General features: G+C 34.5%; 1 protein-coding gene across 1 annotated transcript in view; it reads right to left on the bottom strand.

The window, feature by feature from the left end:
- LOC127952326 (sacsin-like) overlaps nt 1–24,001 on the bottom strand; it is a 49,422-nt gene extending 25,421 nt beyond the window's left edge. The window contains exons 1-4 of the mRNA XM_052550727.1: nt 23,976–24,001; nt 22,970–23,057; nt 22,759–22,870; nt 21,894–22,040 (exon numbers count right to left, since the gene is read on the bottom strand). Coding sequence (XP_052406687.1) covers nt 21,894–22,040; nt 22,759–22,870; nt 22,970–23,057; nt 23,976–24,001 — 373 coding nt within the window. The remainder of the gene's footprint in view (nt 1–21,893; nt 22,041–22,758; nt 22,871–22,969; nt 23,058–23,975) is intronic.
- Nucleotides 24,002–24,965: the final 964 nt, after the last annotated feature.

The following is a 24,965-nucleotide window of genomic DNA, read 5'->3' as shown; positions in this document are numbered from 1 at the left end:
AAAAAAAATAAAAAAAATTGCGTTAGCATATTATTATAAACTATGATAAATGTTGATTGGCATGTATTGATTAATGGCATGTTGTAGCAAAAAAAAAAAAAAAAGACTGTAAATTATGCACCTTTGTTTTTCGTTTTTACATTTAATAGTGAAATCTAAAAAAAAAAAGGATTTTTTTCATTTCCAACAAAAAACAAAACAAAAAATCTAATATTAGGGTTCTTTTTTCATGTTTATATTCATGGTTCAGTAGAAAACGATATTACTTGAATATTCAATCTCTACATATAGGCTGGAGTGAAACACCCTCTCTGCTGATTGGTCAACCAAACATTACCACACAATAATAGTCCTAAAGAAAAACATAATAAGATTCATCAACTTCTATCGATTCTTAACGTGTTTATTTTGACTACATTTAGTGTCTTTCTCTCCATCAAACTGCCAGATTAACGACTGGCCTCACACAAACCGTAGGTAGACCCTAGATAGAGCTTTCTTTTGTGTGGCATAAATTCTGCAGCGTACCCCTGAAATATTAGTTTCTTTCATAACTATTAATTAACTTCACTCCTGCATTCACAACTAACTACTGGCCTACATCTTTGGCACACTGACTGATTTATTAGAGCTAACCACCCATTAAAACCAAGCTGCACAACCCACTGCAGTGCTGGAGAATGACAAGCGCAGACCACTATTAATTTATGTAAACATAGGTTATAGATACATTTAGACAATTCACTGCATTTATTTAATTAATATTAAGTATTGGGCAGCTAACTGATGGCATAAAATAAAATTATCTGCCAACTGAGCCAAATTCACAGAGCCGTTATGCGACTGATTTGCTGTAGGCTAATAGAGTGGTGTATCATTCCTGAATGAATCAGTCTTTGAACAACCCATTATTATTGATAACAATTTAATGACCAATTATTATAGAGAACCACTTGATTTTATTCCTAAAAGAATGAATGAATTATTTTGAATGAATAGATTGAATAAAAGGCTTCTTTATTAACACAATGAAATACCACAACCTAGTGATGATATTGCTTTCATAATTCAATTATCATTTCATTTTGTTTATATTTTTGTATTTAAAATGTTGTATAAAACATCAATCTTATTTCTTTATAAATTTGTAATTGCTATGTAAATGCACATACAGCCATCTGATCAGCATTTAACTGTAAATACATCTAAAATATTCTTCAGACGCAGGTTCTATATCTTTGAATACTGATCTATTAGCCATATTACTAGTAATATTATTCACATTTATCTGATTTAAGAATTTAACATTAAAGATGACATACAAAAAAAAAAATGAAAATCAATTGCCCCTTATGGGAAAGTTAATTTCTGACACCGCTGACACTGGCTTAATGTTCGAAGTGTTAATTCGGGGTTTAGAAAAGTTCTGATAACTAAAACAGTTCACCTTTAAATCATAACGTCAAATTCACATTTCACTAAAGTCAATCACTGAAGCACTCTGAGGAACAAATAGTCCAGTGCCAGTGGGATAACAGCATATGATTTCCTAAATTTGTATTAATTGCTCTATGAATAAAACTCAAAATAGAAAAATAATAGATGTGCTGTGAAGGTACAAAGTATTTTATTTACATATCTATTATATTATTTAAGTTATTCTGTTGTCAAAAACGCAGCATATAGTCTAAAACAAAAGTTATGACTGCATGTTCACTACATATTTCCCGATAAGGAGGCAGATACTACAAAATAATATATAATATATTATACAGTATTGTTCAAAATAATAGCAGTACAATGTGACTAACCAGAATAATCAAGGTTTTTAGTATATTTTTTATTGCTACGTGGCAAACAAGTTACCAGTAGGTTCAGTAGATTGTCAGAAAACAAACAAGACCCAGCATTCATGATATGCACGCTCTTAAGGCTGTGCAATTGGGCAATTAGTTGAAAGGGGTGTGTTCAAAAAAATAGCAGTGTCTACCTTTGACTGTACAAACTCAAAACTATTTTGTACAAACATTTTTTTTTTCTGGGATTTAGCAATCCTGTGAATCACTAAACTAATATTTAGTTGTATGACCACAGTTTTTTAAAACTGCTTGACATCTGTGTGGCATGGAGTCAACCAACTTGTGGCACCTCTCAGCTGTTATTCCACTCCATGATTCTTTAACAACATTCCACAATTCATTCACATTTCTTGGTTTTGCTTCAGAAACAGCATTTTTGATATCACCCCACAAGTTCTCAATTGGATTAAGGTCTGGAGATTGGGCTGGCCACTCCATAACATTAATTTTGTTGGTTTGGAACCAAGACTTTGCCCGTTTACTAGTGTGTTTTGGGTCATTGTCTTGTTGAAACAACCATTTCAAGGGCATGTCCTCTTCAGCATAGGGCAACATGACCTCTTCAAGTATTTTAACATATGCAAACTGATCCATGATCCCTGGTATGCGATAAATAGGCCCAACACCATAGTAGGAGAAACATGCCCATATCATGATGCTTGCACCTCCATGCTTCACTGTCTTCACTGTGTACTGTGGCTTGAATTCAGAGTTTGGGGGTCGTCTCACAAACTGCCTGTGGCCCTTGGACCCAAAAAGAACAATTTTACTCTCATCAGTCCACAAAATGTTCCTCCATTTCTCTTTAGGCCAGTTGATGTGTTCTTTGGCAAATTGTAACCTCTTCTGCACATGCCTTTTTTTTAACAGAGGGACTTTGCGGGGGATTCTTGAAAATAGATTAGCTTCACACAGACGTCTTCTAACTGTCACAGTACTTACAGGTAACTCCAGACTGTCTTTGATCATCCTGGAGGTGATCATTGGCTGAGCCTTTGCCATTCTGGTTATTCTTCTATCCATTTTGATGGTTGTCTTCCGTTTTCTTCCACGTCTCTCTGGTTTTGCTCTCCATTTTAAGGCATTGGAGATCATTTTAGCTGAACAGCCTATCATTTTTTGCACCTCTTTATAGGTTTTCCCCTCTCTAATCAACTTTTTAATCAAAGTACGCTGTTCTTCTGAACAATGTCTTGAACGACCCATTTTCCTCAGCTTTCAAATGCATGTTCAACAAGTGTTGGCTTCATCCTTAAATAGGGGTCACCTGATTCACACCTGTTTCTTCACAAAATTGATGACCTCAGTGATTGAATGCCACACTGCTATTTTTTTGAACACATCCCTTTCAACTAATTCAACTAATTGCCCAATTGCACAGCCTTAAGAGCGTGCATATCATGAATGCTGGGTCTCATTTGTTTTCTGAGAATCTACTGAACCTACTGGTAACTTGTTTGCCATGTAGCAATAAAAAATATACGAAAAACCTTGATTATTCTGGTTAGTCACATTGTACTGCTATTATTTTGAACAATACTGTATATAATATATAAATATATAACAAAAAGTGTTTTAGCAAATTTAAATCAATATATTGTTTTCTGTAAGTGAGTAAACAAGATGATTTTCACATAATTTAGAAAGAAAAATTCTAGGCTACAAGCTCCAGTTCTCAACAGTCACGGGCGGCAGCTCAACTGACAAGTGTTTTTACTGCTTTCAGGTAAGTTTAGTCCCTAAAATTACACAAATAATACATACAACTTTTACTGACACTTTCTTACATGTAACTGACATGCTTCTGTTGAATATTTACTTTACAGAAATAGTTCATTGTCATGGGAATAAGTCCATTAGCATCACAACCGTGAGCTAACAGAGGCTAACTATAAGAGGTAAGCTAGCTATACATTTTGAACTCTTCTTTATGAAAGTTTGGGATTTAAATCACATATTATGTGTAGATGAGTTTTTTTATAGCTTTGTAAATGTTTTGCTGGCAATTTGTTAATGGATGAATTAAAAAAGCTAATTAATTTAACCTAAAAGTATGCACCGTCTAGGGTTGCCAACCGTTCCGTATAATATGGAATCGTCCTGTATTTAAGGCATCAAAGAAGAATGAAAGCTATACAGGCCGCAGTTTGTCCCGTGTTTAAGGCATATGCCATATGACCACCTAGACCATACGAATATCAAACTGTAAGCTGATAATCACTTTTTCTTTTTTTGATTTGATTTGTGAGCATAGCCGTTCAAATGAGGCTAAGGGGAATCCTCTGCCGGCTCGTCTCTCGCTCCCGGTTCTGCGAGCAGGACTCACGCTAACGGAGTTAGGTTTTTTAATGTCCGCGTTTAGACTTCAGCTAATCAGTTTGGGAGAATGCAAACAACGTGATTCCAACATCCAGCCATGCAAGAAAACGTGTATTTTACCTGAGGGAAGACATAATCAATAAGGAAAGTCGTCTTTCTTTAATGTAGCTTAAATACCTAGATGAAACAATTTATATTTAAATAAATTACAGCGTACTCTTAACCTTGAATATCATTCTTAAAACACAAAATGACCAATGAAGTGTCAAGCACCCAAAGCAGTCCATTAACTCTTTAAGTTATCTTTATTTTAAAAATAATCATTTCCATTTGTACTGTAGTAGGCCTACTGTATCGCTATTACACAAACAAATCAGAGTCAGAAAGAGCTTTATTGCCAAGTATGTTTGCACATACAAGGAATTTATTTTAGTGTCACAAGCTTCCAGAACACTGAGAAAACAACACACAGATAATAAAAAATAAGGTGTGAACAGATTTTAACAGAAAATTTATAAAATAAAGAAAAAAATGTAATTTTGTGAAATAGCCTATTATTGCAATTTAACATAACAATTTTATAATTTAATATACTTTAAAATATAATTTATTCCTGTAAAGTCATGCTAAATTTTCAGCATCATTATGATCCTTCATAAATCATTAAATTATACTGATTTATTATCAATGTTGGAAACTTGGAAGCTTATTATTTTTTTGGACCTGTGATATTATTTAAGGATCTTTGGTAAATAAAAAGTATAAATAACAGTATTTGTTCAAAATATTTGTTTGTGTGTGTGTGTGTGTGTTAAATATACACTACCGTTTGGGGTCAGTACATTTCTTGTAAAGAAACATTTCTTTAAAAGAAACTTTTAGGATACTTTTACTCAGCAAGAATTTAGGTGTTAAATGGATAAAAAGTGATATTGTTAGAATATTGTCAAAATGTATATTATATTTTTATTTATGGAACACAGGTTCCAAAAAATATTAAGCAGCACAACAGTTGATAATATTATCAACACTGATAATAGCTCGGCATATTAGAATGATTTCTAATAATAATGAGACTGAAGACTGGAGTAATGATACTGAAAATACAGTGCTGCGTCACTGAATAAATTTATAAAAATGAAATTTAAAGTATAATAAGATAGGAAACCAATATTAGAAATTCTTCACAAAATTACTGTTTTTCTGTATTTTTGATTAACTAAATACAGCCTCGATGAGCATAAGAGACTCCAATAAAAAAAAAAATTACAAATCCAAAAGAGATATATATATATATATATATATATATATATATATATATATATATATATATATATATATATATATATATTAGGGGTGTAACGATACGCGTATTCGTATTGAACCGTTCGGTACGATGCTTTCGGTTCGGTACGCGGTACGCATTATGTATACCGAACGGTTCGTTGGAGTAATTAATTATATTTGAAAAAAAAAAAAAAAGAGAGAGAGAGAAATATAATGATATGCGTTCAACAAGGTAGCCCAATAACCCAAACAACGTAACAGGCAACGCCCCTGACACTCCCGAAGAAGAAAAAAACACCATCTTATATGTTTATGTTAGGCTACTCAGCAGGCGCTCGCTCACTCAGTACGCGCTGAAGGCTCGTTGCAAAATAGCCAATGCGTTTAACAGACTAGAAATGAGAAGATCCTCCAATAACCAACAGGTCTGGTGTTTGGGTGCACTTTGGATTCCCTTTAAGCTATAATGGTGATGGCAAGAGAGTGGTGGATAAAAAAACAACGGTATGTCGCATCTGCAACATGACAGGGTACACCAGCGGGAATACAAAAAAAAAAAAAAAAAAAACACCAGCGGGAATATCTGGGATATATGCGTCAGTACTATCTGGGAAAAGACGAAAAAAAGGAGAAACATGCACGCAGCAAACTATCCCTGCAGCATTTAGAAACTATAGCTTACAGGGAATCCAACCCAAACACCAGACCTGTTGGTTATTTTAGGATCTTATATTTCTGGTCTGTTAAAGGCATTCGACATTTTGCAACGAGCCTTCAGCGCGTGCTGAGTGAGCGAGCGCCTTAGGGGCCGTTCACATATCGTGCCTAAAAACGCATGGAAAACGCTAAGCGCGTCTTTCTCCTCCTTTCCAAAGCGCTTGGGCAGAAGCGCTCATGAGGCGTCTGTCTTTGCTAAGCAACAATGACGTGCTCTCTCCATGAGACGCGGAAATTTCAGCGAAGGATAAATGGATTTGCAGCTCTAAAAATCGCTTGCAGTAGCTCTGCTACTAAATTTATTTCAAAATTGCAATCCATATACAACTATGATCAGCTGATCCTTCATCTTGGCTGAGCTCTCAACGTTGTTACGGGAAAGGATGAAGCTGATTGGTTAGTTCTTGTCACATGACCCGCTGTGCGCTTGCGGCATTCTGAAAAGTTGTGATGTTTTTACATTTTGCTGTATCTAAAACGTATCGAACCGAACCGAACCGAACCGTGACATCAGTGTATCGTATCGAACCGAACCGTGAATTTTGTGAACCGTTACACCCCTAATATATATATATATATATATATATATATATATATATATATATATATATATATATATATATATATATATATAATAGGCCTGTGTGTGTGTCCCTTATTCTGTCCCTTATTTTTCTATGAAAAACCATGAATGTCCCTTATTTTCCTTTTCTAAGTTGGCAGCCATACTGTTAATCCACTTACAGTACATGAACTAAAATGGGCTGAAACTATTCCAAACATGTTTATTTTTCAATGTAGAGTAGATGTATATTGAAAAAATAGTTTACTGTGGTTTTAGTAGTGTCAGACCTCTAATGGGAGTTGCTGATAGAGATATAGGAAACACAGGTGATCTGAGAAAGCTTATTAAAAACCTTAAAATGCTTTTTTCACAATATATTTAACCTATATCATCAAAGCATCTTTAAAACCTAAAAACGTAAATTCTCTTTCCTTAAGATTTTTTGTAGGATGTTCTGTACATTATTCTTTCTCTTGTCTGCACTTCACCTCTGCTGTAGTTTATTTCTAATAAATCTGACATTGTATAGTATGTATTGTTGGCTCTTTGACAAATTGTGTATTTTCCTATATTCTTCCATGCTGAAGACCATGCAGCAGAGTTGGAGTGGACCTCTTGTTGAAGAACTTCTCTAGGCACTATGAACCATCTGGCTAGTAAGAAAAACCGCAAACATTTGATATTTATTTGATTTTTTTTTTTTTTTATATCTGATAAACTTTTTAATATGTTTTGATTCCTGTATGTCTTACAAGGCCATCCTGTTTAACACTGCACTGAGGACACTACAACCAGAGAGGTACAACTAGTGTTGTCATGGTACCAAAATTTCAGTATTCGGTACCGATAACAGTGAAAATCCACAGTTCTCGGCACCAATTTCGGTACCAAAGCAAAACACAAAAATACGTTAATAAAAAAAACCCACACACACATTTTATCACTAAAAATAAAACCAATGCCATTTGGTGCAACGAAATTCTGATTTCTGCTACGTGTAAACATGCTACGTGCTCAAAATCACAAGACAGTCTGTTCCAGAGGCCTTAACAGGCTGTTACAGACCTTAGAAGACTTCTGCAGCAATGTAGAAATAGAAATAGATGCAGTAGCTTTCCATCTAGTTCCACAAAACATTTATATTTTGAGCTTTATGATTCTGTATGTCTGGATTTTAGTTCAATGTTGTTTTCGAGCTATTTGTGATTCTGTATGTCTGAGTTTTAATGAGGGACGCAGTACATCCAGTCTCTCGATATATTTGTAACTCTGTATTCAACTCAGCCAAGTCCATGCGAGGAAGTTAAATCTAAACATCAGTAACCCCATGATTGGCAACTATAAGACGTTCTGACCTTCCACAATGTGGAAGCGAAACCAAACCACACGCCATATCTAGATATTTTTGTATAGGCCAAAGGCATATGACCAATATTTTTATATCTATTTGAGACATTTCTTCAGTCTTAATCACAAGGTTTATTGTTTTGAAGGGGTATAAGAGAGGTGTAGTCACCCTCTCTTCTCAGCTCAGACCGAGTTCAGTCTAGTCTATACTAGCTGAACTTTGTTTCTCATCTTTTCCTTCTCCTTGTATTCCGGGCTTACTTGAATCCTTTGAACTCCTTACAGGTTTATTCAACTCAGATACTTTGACTTTTATATACTCTGAATTTTAATACTTTGAATAGTATTGCTTTGATTTTTGATATACAGGTATTCTTATATACTTTGTATTATTATTTTGAAAATACATATTACATGATTACTTTTGAATATTATAATAATTTGTACTAATCTTAGATGGGCAAAATCCATCATATATGGATTGCTTTTAAAACTATATTAATTTTGGATTTGCATTTTCTATAATTAAAGTTTATTGTAATACTTAATAATCTGTTTGTAAGGGTTGATTTGTTCTCTCACTTTTTATATTCTTTGAATAAATTTGCATACTAAAATACCACCTAGATTGAAGTTTTTTTGCATCACCATTCTTTATCCTTATGTAAGTAATATAATTATGAAAAACAGGAAACAAGTTATACCCAAAATTAATTTGTGTTTTAATTAATTAAATTTAAATACATTTTATTTTTTGGTAAATAAAGGGGATTTGCTATTAAAATTAAAACATGGAAGAAATATTTTGTGATTTATTTCTTTAAAAAATAAAGTTTTTATTATTTTTTTCAACATTAGTAGCAGTATCACATACATTCTACTAAATAATAGTAATATTTCTAGCACAATGCCTTTATGTAAGAATTAACTTTTATTTTGACGGGATGCTGTGAATACCTTTATTAAATTGACACTGGTTTTACTCAAATGAAACGGTAAAATGCTTGTGAAGTAACTCAGAACAGTTCTGGTGATGTTGTTTATGTATTTATGTCCTCATTACTGCAAGCGTCATGCACTTCAGTCTATGTAGTAAACAAACCATTCATTCATTCACACAGAGACATACACGCAGAACATGCAGGATGCAGATTTCAACCAACATTTGCGGCTTTACATTTACAGATGATGGTCCATATGGAGATTTGATTTGATTAATTTATGCTAACTTTACAAATTCCGTGACTGTCCATATTAAACCGTAAGTTTAATTTTCATGACTGGATTTTGAGATTCCATCCGTGTTTTCTGCTTCGCGGAAATCATAGTGCTGTATGCATCAAGAAACGGGTTTGAACAGGCATTCGGTACAACCGGTACTTAAAGAAACTTGGTACCGTCACATTTCCTTTTTTTGTGTACCGACTTGGTACCAAAGTACCAGGTCTTTTGCAACACCAGTACATAGCTAACCATACAATGGTATGTGTGAGTAAGTGTGTGTGTGTGTCGGGACTCACCCGGATGTCGGACCTATGTATGCTACAGATGTGAAAACGCAGAAAATCAAACTTTATCCAATATTTTTTTATGATGGACAAGTTTCGGAGGCATTATGTAAACGTGATTGATACAGCGTGAGGTTGTATTTATTTTTTAATATGCAAAAATATCGGACTATAGTGTGCAGTTACCTTAAGGGTTAAGGGTACAAATACTTGACCAGAATCATGTAAAGTAACAACTGACTAATTCAAATGTCTTTTTATATTCTTTCTTGTTTTGTTTTGCAGATGCTGTCATGAAACACCATGAAAAGACAACTGCTGGACACCTGGGACAGGCCATCAATTCCAAGTTGGCGGAACTGAGGTTCCAACTGAAGAAAAACCTGTTCGAGCTTAGAGTTGTATAATAGAAAGGGTGAAGGAAGAACATCCAAACCCTGCCCCCGCTCCCTTCAAGATTTTTTTATGGATTTATATAATGGTGTTTTTTCATAAAGTAAAGGCAGTGGTAAAATTAACATGACAATACTTTGATGTTTTGTTCTACAAATTAAACTACACACACACTCCAAAAAACAACAATTTTGATACAGTTTGCATTTGTAAGAAAAAAAAAACTAATTATTGTAATGTTAATTTTGCCACTGCCTTTACTTTATGAAAAAACACCATTATATTTACATTTACATTTATTCATTTAGCAGACGCTTTTATCCAAAGCGACTTACAGATGAAGACAGTGGAAGCAATCAAAAACAACAAAAAGAGCAATGATATATAAGTGCTATAACAAGTCTCAGTTAGATTAACACAGTACACGTAGCATGGGATTTTAACTAATATAATAAATAAAAAGAAAACAGATAGAATAAAAAAATAAAAGAATAGAGCAAGCTAGTTAGTGGTCTTTACACATATACACACACACCTACACACACACACACATACAATTGCATAATAAATGAAAAGAAAAATAGAATACAAAAAGATTAGAAAGGTAGTTAGATTTTTTTAAAGAATAGAAGTAGAATAGTGAGTGCTAAAGTTCGAGGGTCAAATAAAGATGGAAGAGATGTGTTTTAAGCCGATTCTTGAAGATGGCTAAGGACTCGGATTGAGTTGGGGAGTTCATTCCACCAGGAGGGAACATTTAATTTAAAAGTCTGTAAAAGTGACTTTGTGCTTCTTTGGGATGGCACAATCAAGCGACGTTCACTTGCAGAACGCAAGCTTCTAGAGGGCACATAAGTCTGAAGTAACGAATTTAGGTAAATGGGTGCAGAGCCAGTGGTAGTTTTGTAGGCAAACATCAATGCCTTGAATTTTATGCGAGCAGCTATTGGAAGCCAGTGCAAATTGATAAACAGAGGTGTGACGTGTATTCTTTTTGGCTCATTAAAAATTAATCTTGCTGCCGCGTTCTGAATTAATTGTAAAGGTTTGATAGAATTGGCTGGAAGACCTGCCAAGAGAGCATTACAATAGTCCAGCCTGGACAGAACAAGAGCTTGAACAAGGAGTTGTGCAGCATGTTCCCAAAGAAAGGGCTCGATCTTCTTTATATATTTATCTTTATATAAATTCCTAAGAAATCTTGAAGGAATCAGGGGCAGGGTTTGGATGTTCTTCCTTCACCCTCTCTAAAAGACAACTCTAAAACTTTTTTTTTTTAACACAGAATTTATTTCATTAATTTAAAAACGTACTTTACTTTTCATCCTTTAGTATTAAAAATAGCAATTTCAGTAAAGTTGCTTGTCTGATTTGTTTTAATTGTGCAGTTTATGTGCCCTCTGTTCTTTTGTCAATATCAATAAAACTCTTGTTCTTCTATAGTAGGTGTTATGTCATCTGAATGCACTGCTCATTTTGGCAAGTGAATTTATACTGTCAGTTTTTAAGTTGCATTGTCTGGGGATTTTTATATTTTTCAGTCTCCAATTTCTGTTCAGTATTTGAATGTTTAAATTAATATATATATATATATATATATATATATATATATATATATATATACATATTGAAATGTAATATGTTAACAAATATTAGAAATGAATACATAGACATATATTGCAAATTAATATATTTACATAGTCTGATATCTAAACGTATTTACATGTAAATATATGTAAATATTTACAATATAAAATATATTTACATGTACATAAATGTAATATGTTTACAAATATTAGAAATTAATATGTAGACATATATTCAAATATCAAATATATTTTTGTAATATATTTTAAAATCTATTTACATATATTTTATAAAATCTATTTTCTTCTATTTAAATTTAAGATATTCTAATTTATACAAAATTTTTTATTTTAAATATATTTCGATCTATGTGACTTCTGCATGGGTCTCCCCGCACTGCAGTGCGTTGCACAGCTTTGGCACATCACCTGTTTTATTGAATCTAACCGCCTATTAAAATTTCTGTGGCAAAGTGCCAAAAGGCCCTGCATCCGGCATTTGTTAATCTGGCTGTTTGATGAAGTTATAAACACGTTAAGAATCCGTAGAAGCGGGGGACTCTTATTATGTTTTTAGGACTATTATTATGTTGTAATATTTGATTGAACAATCAGCGGAGAGGGGCGTTTCACTCCCGCCCACACATAGAGATCGAATATTTAAGTTTTTTATTCATTTTCTGTCCCTGAATGTTAAAAAGCTCAATTTTAGTAAGCCAAATTCTTGAGTTTCCTTTTTCTTTGAACAAATGAAAAAAAAAAGATTTCAATATTAAGGCGAGACACTGCAGGTGAATAGGGCAAAAAAAAAAAAAAAAAACTAATAGTTATCACCTTACTTACCCAGTTGATTGATTACATTGATTATAGCAAACAATTTTTGTATTACAAGTTTTCAAAAATGTTATGTTTAAATATGCAAATTAGCCATTATTTAATGAAATATGTGCTAATTTGCATAAATGTCTAGTACAAAAATCTGAACACTAGATGAAGTCAGTTTCAATTTTTATTTTTATTTTTTGGACATATTAGAGTCAAATGTTTTTACAGAGGGAATTCTGGTTATCTTTTTTTGTCACTCCATAATTCAGAAAATACTTTTAACAGCCAGAAAACAGAAAATATATTTTCACAATTTTGGAGGAATAAAATGATGTAAGTAATCAAGGAAAATATATATGAACAAATCCCCCTGTAAAAACCTTCAGAATATAGACAGGAATAAAAATGTCAAGTTTGGTGTGTGTAAGTGCTACTGAAGTGGAGATTTATGGCTCAGTGTTGAAGAAAAAAACTCATTTTGAGAAAACGGCCTTAGAAAATATGTATTGTAATTGAAATCTATTGACACAAACAGATAAAGTGCTATAAAAGAAACACTTAACAGTGTCTTTTAGATGTTTTTCTTCCACTAGTTTGAAAAAGCACTTTTTGAAAAACCAAAAAGTCCAAAATCTCAAAATTGACAGGTGCTTGAAAAAACAGTGTTTTTGCCTGCAGTGTCTCACCTTAAATAATAATAATAATAAAAAAAAACTAATTATACTATGGTACAACGGACCACCACCCTACACATAGTGTAAATAACATCTACTGATATTTGCGGATGAAGCAAATAACATCTGCCTTCAAAATAAATCCAGAAGAGTTCCAACACACAGCGCAGCACAGTGCTATTTCGTTCCTGAATGATGCCGCATTTTAAAAGGATTGGCTAATTTACTTACTTTATTCCTGAATAAATGAGTCCTATTGAACGAATTAACGATTCCCTGACTGCTTCATTAAGACTGACATCTACAGGTGGTTTTAGTCTCATATATAAAATAATAATAATAAATAGCCCCCCCCCCATCTTTTTTTGTGTTCAAAATGTTACATAAACATTAATATCGTAACACTATTTATGCATTTTGTAAACTGTAGTGAAATAAATTTCAAAAGTAATCTTCCCAACCCTGATTTCTGCTGATGCTGATGTCAGCCTCCTTAGCTATAACACCTAAGAACTAATGGCCAGGCATAGGCGGATATCTTCAGTCAGCACTCTTTTTTCCCAGCTCACACCGCTTAGTACCAGAGGTTTACACGTGTCCAGTTATTCATCTCTTTGAAAGGCAAATCTCCCCGGCGACATCTGTGGTTTTCATGTACATTTTTGCTTGAGGTAAATTAGAAAAAAATTGGGATTGTGGCTCATTACAAGTTTTTAGCTAAAGGATCACAGTAGCTATTTTTAATAGTACTGTTAATGTCTTAATGTGTTTCCAGTGATTTCTCAGAGGGGATGGGCTAGATGCTGAGCAGCCGAATGCTTAGGTCAGTCCAGTTTGTTTTTAGCTTAAGAGTGTTCGTATTGTTGGGTCTGTGACATATTGCTTATTATGTTCCTAGGTGCTATGAACCATAAGACTGCTAAGGTGCTATGGGTAGGTATGATTTTTTTTATATATCTTTGAAAGTCTCTTCTGCCCACCACATTATTTGATAATAAAGTACAGCATTTTAAACACATTTACTCTAACCTTTTATAATTGATAATGATAAGACTGATGATAAGAAATGTTTATCGAGCAGCAAATCATAGAATGATTTCTGAAGGATTATGACACTGAATTCATTGCATTTTACAAATTTTTTTTTTCACATAGAAAACAGCTACTTTAAATCCTTAGAATATTTCACTGTTTGTACTTTATTTTTGATCAAATAAATGCAGCCTTGATAAGCATAAGATACTTTTTTTTAAAGATGTAAAAATCTTGCTGACCCCAAACTTTTGAATGGTAGTGTAAATTAAAATTTCCCTTTTGCTAGCCTTAGTTACTGTTGCTCACTCGGACAAACAAATGGAGCTGCTCACTTGTCTTTGCTTTCCTGTTTCTATCTCGGGATGTCCATCCCAAGGTTACAGGTTAAACCAGTTCCACTTTGGACTGGCCTCACTTGTGAAGACTTCAGCAGCAAATGTAAATGGAAAATATTATCCTTATATTGCCTTTAAAGTAAGTTAGCAGATTTTCAACCTGCTTTGTATTGTTCCAATCTCTGTAATATCTGTAAATGAACATTTACTCTTTCTGTGAGTTATGTGTACCTATACTGTATATCCCCTTTTATTTGTAAGCAACACTAAGAGTTTTGTGACAAATCCAGCTATAGACAGGCTCTAAAAACTGCTAGGGCAGAGCATATCCACAAACTCATAGAAAATAACCAAAACAATCCAAGGTTTTTATTTAGCACAGTGGCTAAGTTAACAAATTACCAGACGCCACCTGATTCAAATATTCCACCAACGTTAAATAGTAATGACTTTATGAATTTCTTCATTGATAAAATAGATAACATTAGAAATACAATAGTGAATGTAGATTCTACAGCGTCTAACAATTCAGTTTCATCCATCGCACCCGAAGATAAACTGCAGTGCTTTACAAATATAGGACAGGAAGAGCTAAATAAACTTATCACTGTATCTAAACCAACAACATGTTTATTAGATCCTGTACCCACTAAATTACTGAAAGAGTTGTGTCGTGGCAAAATTTAAATCAACTCTCATCGGCATAAGAGACAGACTCATTCTCAGGTATAATTAAAAAGAAAGCTTTTATTCTTTGCAAAGAAGGTCAGACAGTCATACAGCAACGCTGAGTTCCTGCAGAGTGAATCCGACCCAGGAAGAGGGCAGTCCTCCACCTTATATCCCTTTGCTGCTTCAAGGTTACAAAGTCTTAGCAGCTGTAAATTTCCACACATAACAAGGAACACTCTCTATGGGCAGTTTCTCACACATTTAGGACTTAGGTGACTCCCTCAGATCATCCTCAGACATTGTCCCCACACTATATGGCCTAATGACCCTCTCAGGTCATTCTAAGACATCTGTTTTCCCCCCAGGTGTCACCCTTCTGAACCACACAGCAATTCTAAGAAAACACATGCATATATAGGCATACAGAAGCAATGTTAAATGAATTTTTCCACCACAGTTGTTAAAAATGATCTGTATGAAGAATTTCAGTCAGGTTTTAGGCCCCACCATAGCACAGAAACTGCACTTGTTAAAATTACAAAATGACCTGCTCCTTGCGTCAGATCAAGGCTGCATCTCATTTCTAGTCTTACTTGATCTTAGTGCTGCGTTCGACACCATAGATCATGACATACTCATAGATCGATTACAAAACTATACAGGTATTCAAGGGCAGGCTCTAAGATGGTTTAGATCCTACCTGTCCGATCGCTACCATTTTGTTTACTTAAATGAGGAGTCATCTCATTTATCATCAGTAAAATATGGAGTGCCACAAGGATCCGTCCTAGGTCCCCTTCTATTTTCAAAATACAAGTTGCCCCTTGGTAATATTATTAGAAAATACGGAATTAGCTTCCACTGTTATGCTGATGATACTCAGCTATATATCTCAACGAGACCAGATTAAACTTCCCAATTATCTAAGCTAACAGAGTGTGTTAAAAATGTAAAAGATTGGATGACCAATAAATTTCTCCAATTAAATTTGGATAAGACAGAGATAATAATTATTGGACCAAAAAACACTACACAGAATCTTGTAGATTACAATCTGCAACTAGACGGATGTACTGTTACTTCCTCTACAGTCAGAAATCTGGGTGTTATATTAGACAGCAAAAATCATATTTCCCATGTTACAAAAACTGCATTCTTCCATCTTAGAAACATTGCCAAGCTACGAAACATGTTATCTGTTTCTGATGCAGAAAATCTAGTTCATGCATTCATGACCTCTAGACTGGACTATTGTAATGCACTTCTAGGTGGTTGTCCTGCTTCGTCAATAAACAAGCTACAGGTAGTCCAAAATGCAGCAGCTAGAGTCCTTACGAGGTCAAGAAAATATGATCATATTACCCCAATTTTACAGTCTCTGCACTGGCTACCTATTAAGTTCCGTATCAGTTACAAATTATCATTACTTACTTATAAGGCCCTAAATGGTTTAGCCCCTGCGTACCTAACTAGCCTTCTACCACGTTACAACCCATCACGCACCCTAAGGTCACAAAACGCTGGACTTTTGGTAGTTCCTAGGATAGCAAAGTCCACTAAAGGAGGTAGAGCTTTCTAACATTTGGCTCCCAAACTCTGGAATAGCCTTCCTGATAATGTTCGGGGTTCAGACACACTCTCTCTGTTTAAATCTAGATTAAAAACACATCTCTTTCACCAAGCATACAAATAATGTATCTTTTAAATTGTGAGTGTAGTTCCATCTGATCAAAGGTGCATTTTTATTCTTTAGCTTGGGTTAAACTAATTAATTTGACTTTGTTGGATCAGCAGCTATGCTAATGATGTCTCTATTTTGTTTCTATGTATTGCCATGGTAACTAGGATTTACACAAGCTCCAGTCTGGATCCAGAACACCTGAGAAGAGATGATGCTGACCCTCAGAGGACCTCAGATGATGCTAACCCTGAATCAACAAACAGAACTAACAATTATTGCTACAAGTGTGACTGCATCATATAATAATTATTAATAATATTAATAATGTTCATCGTATGACTGACTACGTCTTGTATAAATTTTTCTGAAAAATCCTGTCATATGCGCACAAACTGACAGTCACAACTTATAAGCTACTACTAAATATTGTAGAAACATAATTGTCTGTAAAGTTGCTTTGTAACGATTGGTATGGTAAAAAGTGCTATACAAATAAACTTTAATTGAATTGAATTGAAATGAAATGAACTGGGTCTCTCATTTAGACAAACAATGTTTATTCTTTCTCTATTTATCAAAATTGCATCAATACAAAATGGGTTAAAAATTGTTGAACTTACACTTTGATAATAATGAAGGATGTGTTTAACTGAACACATGACTTGCATTACATGTGGGCTACTGTCATATAGATATTAATTTGTTGCCAGAAGATGGTCTTACCCTTCGACTTAGTCACCTCTGGCTGTTAAAATTATTTTTTCAGTTAGAGCCTACATTTTCTGTAAACTTGCTTTTAAATAATTGTGAGAAGCGCTATACCTCTACGACAATTAATCATTGTTTTACCAAAGTAAAACTGTATCAACCATAACTGTAGTAAACTTTCTTTTTTAGTTCAAACCTTGGATTTGATGCCATGTGTCTACTATAGTAATATTGTAGTAATACTAGAGTAAAACTGTGGTAAACATGACTTAAAATAACCATAGTTTTTGAAATCATGGTACATTTTGTAGTTACTATGGTTAACTACCCCAGTGTAGTGATGGGCAGTGCTTATTTTGTAAATTGCGAGGTCCCGGAACAAAGCGGAGTAACGGATCCGGCATGTTATTACAGAAGGGAGAGGTAACGGAGCATTTGCCCAATCACATTGGTGGACATGGTTAAGTTATCAAGATCGTGCATTAGTCACTTTTAGGGTCTGTAAGGTCATGAATAATCCGGAAATGTCATGCGATTTTAAAACAACAATTTCCAGACATAGAAGAAAAAAAAGTTTTGAAAAAGTTGTGGAATTTTATTTTACAAATCTCTATATAATAGAGCTAGATTAATCAGGTCCTAAATTTCTGTGGAGGACTATAGCTATTGCATGATTTAATAATTCTCACAGCTTTCAAGTTCATAATGAGGGAATTTCTGCATTTATTCAACATAGCATGTAGTTTAGAATAATAAAATAAATAAACACAAATTATTAGATTAAATCAGTAATTCGAAACCAGCCTTCAGATCCATGAACTCTCTCTAAGCGCGCTTCACATCAGCGCATCTTGTCTTCACTACAACGACTGCACGGAACTGTCACTTGACTAATCGGGTCATTTTTGCATTGTCACAAAAAATATATAATTTGCACTACTTTTTAACTATTTTAATCAATTGGGACTCGCGCGCTCCAAAGGCTGTATTATGTGCCCTCACAGTCATATCCAAACTTTGCGCGTAAAAAGCGCCTCGCAAGTATTATATAAGAATAATTTTTCGTGGTTTGTTGAGTTTAAGCAACCATATACACACAATATGATGTCTTATGGGTGTTGACCAATAAAACAGTTTCATGGCATCTGCACTTCTATAGTCTATATGAAAAACAAGCTCAAATGGAGTTAAAGGTTTTTTTGAATGAGGAGATCTGTGTTTTGTCTGTCAATAAAACATGCAAGTGTATCGCATTATACACTTTCATCAACTTTTACAGGTTATATAACATTATCATTGATATATGGGTGCTTAAACGTTTATGAATAGGATATTTTAAAACGTACAAAAATAAATTGTCTACATAGCAAAAAAATACATATAGCACGGTCTTCAAACACACAAAATATTAGCCTTTACAGGCATAGAGTTTGAGTAAAGAAATGGTGTACTACTCAAAGTTATTTGTCTGCCCTTTAAGCAGAGATCTGTCTCCCCGGGACTGTGTGTCAATCTGAGGAGGCGGGTGAGGTGACAAGGTTTCGCTGATCATTGGTTAAATATTTGTAAAACCCTCTGATTTAAAATAATAATAACAAATTATAATAGAGATATGAAGTCTGGATAGTTTTTTCACGGCACATCTGACTGGGTTAGGGTATGGCAACTGCTATTATCTGCCCCCCTCCTCCAAACAGCTTATACTACTGTTTCAGCTATTAAAATAGTTCAGTGATTCAGTGAAATAGTGATTTTATTTTGTTTCGTTTTTATTAAGGTTAAGGTTCATTCGTGGCTATGAGGGTCCGTCTGCTGTCAAATGTTGTGCTTTTATAGAATGGGGAAAAACAAACATGACAGACTACGCTTTCTGACTTCTCGTCTTTAACCGGAGGGGGAAAAAATCAACCAGCACTGCATGTCTGTAGAAAGCTTTTTAACAAAAAGAAATTAAACAAATCGAAAACATAAACTTTTTTTATTGTATAATCATAACCCGTAAAGATGCATTTCTCTAAAGGCGTGTCAAATGAGGAGTCAGGCTCTGCGAATTCATCCTTACGACACAGACTCAGAAAACACTAGTTTATTCAAATATCTCCTTACTATTTCCCCCCGACACATTTATGGTAATTACTTTTGCCGGTGCTTTGCAAGCTTAAGCCTACTGCGTGTATTTGACCGCAGAACTGTTCAGCTGTGCTGCTGCTGCGGGACACTAAACAACATCAAGTTTCTCTTGACAGTCGAGGTAGCACGGTCTCGCATTGTTTCCACCAGCGCAGCAATTATTATTTTATTGTTTTCATCACTAATTGATGGAAGTCTAAAATATACAAATAAGACGAAGCCTCAAACAGACCCAACCCGTGTCTGAACTGCGGCGTGAAAATTGGCCCGAAGCCAGCCTGAACTGCGGCGTGAAAATTGGCCCGAAGCCAGCCCAAGGGGCGTAAAAAAGTCGGGCTAAAATGCAGGGCTCAGTCATACTGAAACACAGTCCTTGGAGGAGGGTGATCTGCCCAAATGAGGTGCCAGATCCGATTTCAGAGGCAACGGATCCAGATCCGGCTTGTTACGGCACAAATTAAGCCCTGGTGATGGGGACACTAGCACCGTCCTTCGGATGAGACGTTAAACCGAGATCCTGACTCTCTGTGGTCACTAAAAATCCTATGGCACTTCTTGTAAAGAGTAGGCGTGTAACCCTGGTGTCCTGGCCAAATTGCCCCCTTGGCCTCTGTTAATCATCTAGTAATCCCCAACCACTTGATTGGATCGGTCTCTGTCTCCTCTCCACCTGTAGCAGGTGTGTGGTGAGGGCACTGGCACCTTTGTCCTGTGGCTGCCGTCGCATTATCCAAGTGGATGCTACACACTGGTTGAGGAGAGTCCCCTACATGATTGTAAAGGGCTTTGGGTGTACAACAATACACAGTAATGCATCATTCGTTCATTCATCTGATAAATGTAAATGCATCTGTATATTTATATGTAAATTGAAAATATTATTAAATTTGCATATGTTATTGAGTGTGGTGTATATTGTTTTTGATTTCTTATTGTGTGGAAGGACATTTTTTGTATTGTGAGGAATTATGGACTAACTGTGGGCCACCAGCAAACATTATAATGGTTAAAAACCAGCGGACTACTGTTGGCTGCACTGGTGGTCCGCTAGAATTAACTAAACCCCGGTGAGCCACACCCATGCAGAGATGCCAGGATTTATAGCTTTGCATCATCCAAACTTTGGCTAGAAAGCATTTATGATCAGATGCCGACATCTTGTCGACATACTCCTAAATAGCAAACGTTCTCTGAGCTACATCTTGCAGATGGAAGTTTGTATATTAACTGACATTACACTACATAAATCAACAAGAAATATAGTAGGCACTAAAATACCCCAAAAAGGTACAGTACAGACCAAAAGTTTGGAAACATTACTATTTTTAATGTTTTTGAAAGAAGTTTCTTCTGCTCATCAATCCTGCATTTATTTGATCAAAAATACAGAAAAAAATGTAATATTGTGATATATTATTACAACTTAAAATAATTGTTTTTAAATTTATTATACTTTAAATTATCACTTAATTCTGTGATGCAAAGCTGAATTTTTAGGATCATTATCACATGATCCTTTAGAAATCATTCTAATATGATGATTCATTATCAAAGTTGGAAACAGTTCTGCTGCTTAATATTTTTTCAGAACATGATACTTTTTAGGATACTTTGATGAATAAAAAGTAAAAAAAAAAAAAAAAGCTATATTTTTAAAATATAAATATTTTGCAATAACAATATACACTAATGGTCAGGAATTTGGGGTCAGTAATTTTTTCTTTCTTTTTTTTTTTTTTAAATAAAATTAATACTTTTATTCAGCAATAATGTGTAAAATTGATAAAAAGTGATAGTAAAGAACATATATTAGAATATATATTATTATTATTTTATTTTTATTTTTTGAATAAATGCAGTTCTTTTTAACCTTTTATTGATCAAATATATTAGACAGAAGAACTGTTTCCATCACTCATAATAAATCAGAATATTAGAATGATTTCTAAATGATCATGTGATAGACTGATGTTACATGTGACACTGAAGAATGGAGTAATGATGCTGAAAATTCAGCTTTGCATCACAGAAATAAATTATTTTTTAAAAGTATATTCAAATAGAAAATTATTATTTTAAGTTTTAATAATATTTCACAATGTTACTGTTTTTTCTGTATTTTATTATCAAATAAATGCAGGCTTGATGAGCAGAAGAAACTTCTTTCAAAAACATAAAAAATAGTAAAGTTTCCAAACTTTTGGTCTGTACTGTATATGAGTCCACCTGTAATGTAATGTAGTATATTTTACCTGTAATATGATAAACAGAGTTGAATCCGATCCCAAATCTTCCAGCTTTTGTTGGGTCATCCAGCTTGATGCTTCTGCCAACTCTCTGAATTCCCTCCCAGTCTTCCTTTGAGAAGGCTGCATCATTGAAGGCATAGAGAGCAGGTCCTGCCAGATCAGAGTTCAAATGGTTGATCATACAAAAATGATTAAAAAATACATAAATGTAGAGGGTACATCAGATGCCCATTTTACACAAGTTGGTATGATTCTGTAGGGTCTTCATGAAATGTCTGTAACATACCTGGGTTAAAAACAGTTCTGTTCACAGCAACCTGTTTTGATATGTCTCTTTATATGACAAATGTCAATACAAGACGTGAAGATATCTGTAAATGGTTTGGAGGTGGTCTTTTCCAAATAGCTAGCTATTTATGTAGAAACTGGCAGCAAACTGAAACAGCTTGCTGGATGACACAATTTCAGAATCAGACACCCCAAAACAAACTGGCTGTGTGTCAAATGTGTTTTTGACTACCTCTGGAAATGATCTAAAGTGGACAAGCTCAAATGTTTCAGACCCTGTTTACACCTGTTTTTAGTGTTTTCAGCTTGTGAACAGGTCAACAAACACACAGCCTCAGCTGGCAAAGTGTCTAAAAGTTTGATTTAGTATTAATAACTTTTAGAACTCACATCTCCTTCCCATTTATAAAACAGAAGATAAGCTGCAAAACTCCTGAAATCTTAATGGTTGAGACACATCGACACTACGAGGAAGGAGACAATACTCCTAGAGGATAATACCCTGTTGCAGGTTCTGAAATAATTTTGAGACTATGGTGACTACCCTTTAAATCTGCTCCCAGTGTTTCGACACAAATACCTTGATATTTTCCGAGGTCTTTGGTCCACAGGCTGTGAGTCCCATAATGTCTCTCATCATAAATAAAAGCCACAGCTGAAGCTCCTGCATCATCTGCATTCTGTATCAGCTCCTGATATGTTATAGGACCATATGTTAAAGGAGAAATAAGGTGCATGCTATATGACAATGATGCAAATGACTTCATGCAATATGTTGTTTTTTAACCTACCTTCAGTATTTGTCCCCCATCTGGGTATCTTCTCAGAATTTCTTTCAAATAATCAATGAATGGTGGAGAGGTAGCACCAAATCTATTTCTACAGTGAACAATGTAAAGTTTATCACAAATGGCATAAAACATGAATGAATCCAATTCAAGGACCACTGCGTAATAGACTTAATTAATTAAGCTGATTTTGCGCTATAGTTTAGTGTTCGTATGCTTGGGATGATTTGTAAAATATATTAGCCTACTCACTTTTGTTGTTTACATAAATATTCTTTACTTGGTAACTCTCAATGTTCTTTACTAACTTTTAATCACATTTAATCACATTAGTTGTAAGTATATGGGTCAAAGACGAAAAAGTGTTTAAGCATAAAAAACTGCTTTAAACTGTTGTAGTGTTAACCCCCCAAAAATACAAAAAGTTTTCTGTTTTATTTAATTTCAATTTTGTTTTTGTTTTTCTTAGAAAAACATAAATATCATACATTTTCCCCTGATTTACAGAAGACACCCGGTAAAATGTCATTCAGTGTAACAGTCTTGTCAGGCATATTTACAACAAAAATCAATTTATGACATATTAAAATTGAGACTAATTACTTTCACCCCAAACACTAATGAGTTGTAATTTTACATTTTTAACATTTGCCACTATCTTAGGTTTTGCCCATTTGTCACTAAGAATTTTTTACTAATTTAAAACACAATAAAATTTAGAATGCTCCATTATTCTTTTAGATATTTTAATATGTACACGTCAGAATAAGCATGTTGTTTGAATTTTTGCATAAATATTGTGTCACACTGAATGACAATGTAACATTATTTCAACCAAATTTTGACATTTTATTCTCCAAAAACATATTTGAAACCTTAAAAGTAGACATTTTACTTACATTTAATGTGCTTTCTATGGACAGAAAATCACTTTTGTACATTTATTTTGATGCGGACATCTTAACGTCTTTGACCCATAAACAAAATAACAGTGAATAAAATCACTTACTTCTTTTTCTTCGATGATGAACTCATTGTCTTTCTTTTACAGTCTCCTGTGTGGTTAAAAAAGGTGTTCAAAAAACAATTAACATCCAACATTATTTTGAACAGTTGTTCTTATTCCAAGGTCACTGAATTTCTTTCTTGGGTCTACTGAGGCCTATAGCTACAACAGAGTTGTGCTCATAATTTTGCATAGACCTTGCAGGATGTGCAAAAGGTTAATAATTAAAAAAATTATAGAAGGATCTTATTTGTGGTCTTTTTTAAATAAATAAAGATATTTCACTCAGATCTAAATCATATTTACACACAGTCAACAAGACAAAAAATATTTGTTAATAACTGGAATCTTTTCTGGGAGCGTCCTAGGCTGTTTCGCGCTGATCGATTAAAGTGAAGTGACATTCAGCCAAGTATGGTGACCCATACTCAGAATTTGTGCTCTGCATTTAACCCATCCGAAATGCACACACACAGAGCAGTGAACACACACCCAGAGCAGTGTTCATCATTTATGCTGCGGCGCCCGGGGAGCAGTTGGGGGTTCGATGCCTTGCTCAAGGACACCTAAGTCGTGGTATTGAAGGTGGAGAGAGAGCTGTTCATGCACTCCCCCCACCCACAATTCCTTCCGGCCCGAGACTAGAACCCACAACCCTTCGATTGGGAGTCCAACCCTCTAACCATTAGGCCACGACTTCCCCTTTGTTGATTCACTTCGAAGCAGTCAACCCATGGATGAAATGACAAAGCTTTTACCCCTAACAGGATTCAAGGATTCAAGTAACCCCTTGCTAACTATTTAATGCACTTCTAGGCTTTAACCCCTTTTAATTAAGGTGATGAGATCATTTGATGGTTTTTAACAGGTTGTGATTTAGTTTATGAGTAAATACTGCCATGACTCTCCACTCTCACGCGCATGCTCTCTCTCTCTCTCTGTCTCTCTCTCTCTCTCTATCTCTATCCATGCCTTCCTTGCGTTGGCATCTAT

The sequence above is a fragment of the Carassius gibelio genome, chromosome B3 (assembly GCF_023724105.1).
Source record: "Carassius gibelio isolate Cgi1373 ecotype wild population from Czech Republic chromosome B3, carGib1.2-hapl.c, whole genome shotgun sequence".
NCBI lineage: Eukaryota > Metazoa > Chordata > Actinopteri > Cypriniformes > Cyprinidae > Carassius > Carassius gibelio.
The sequence above is the reverse complement of the archived record's forward strand: the minus strand, read 5'-3'. Positions and strand labels throughout refer to the sequence as shown.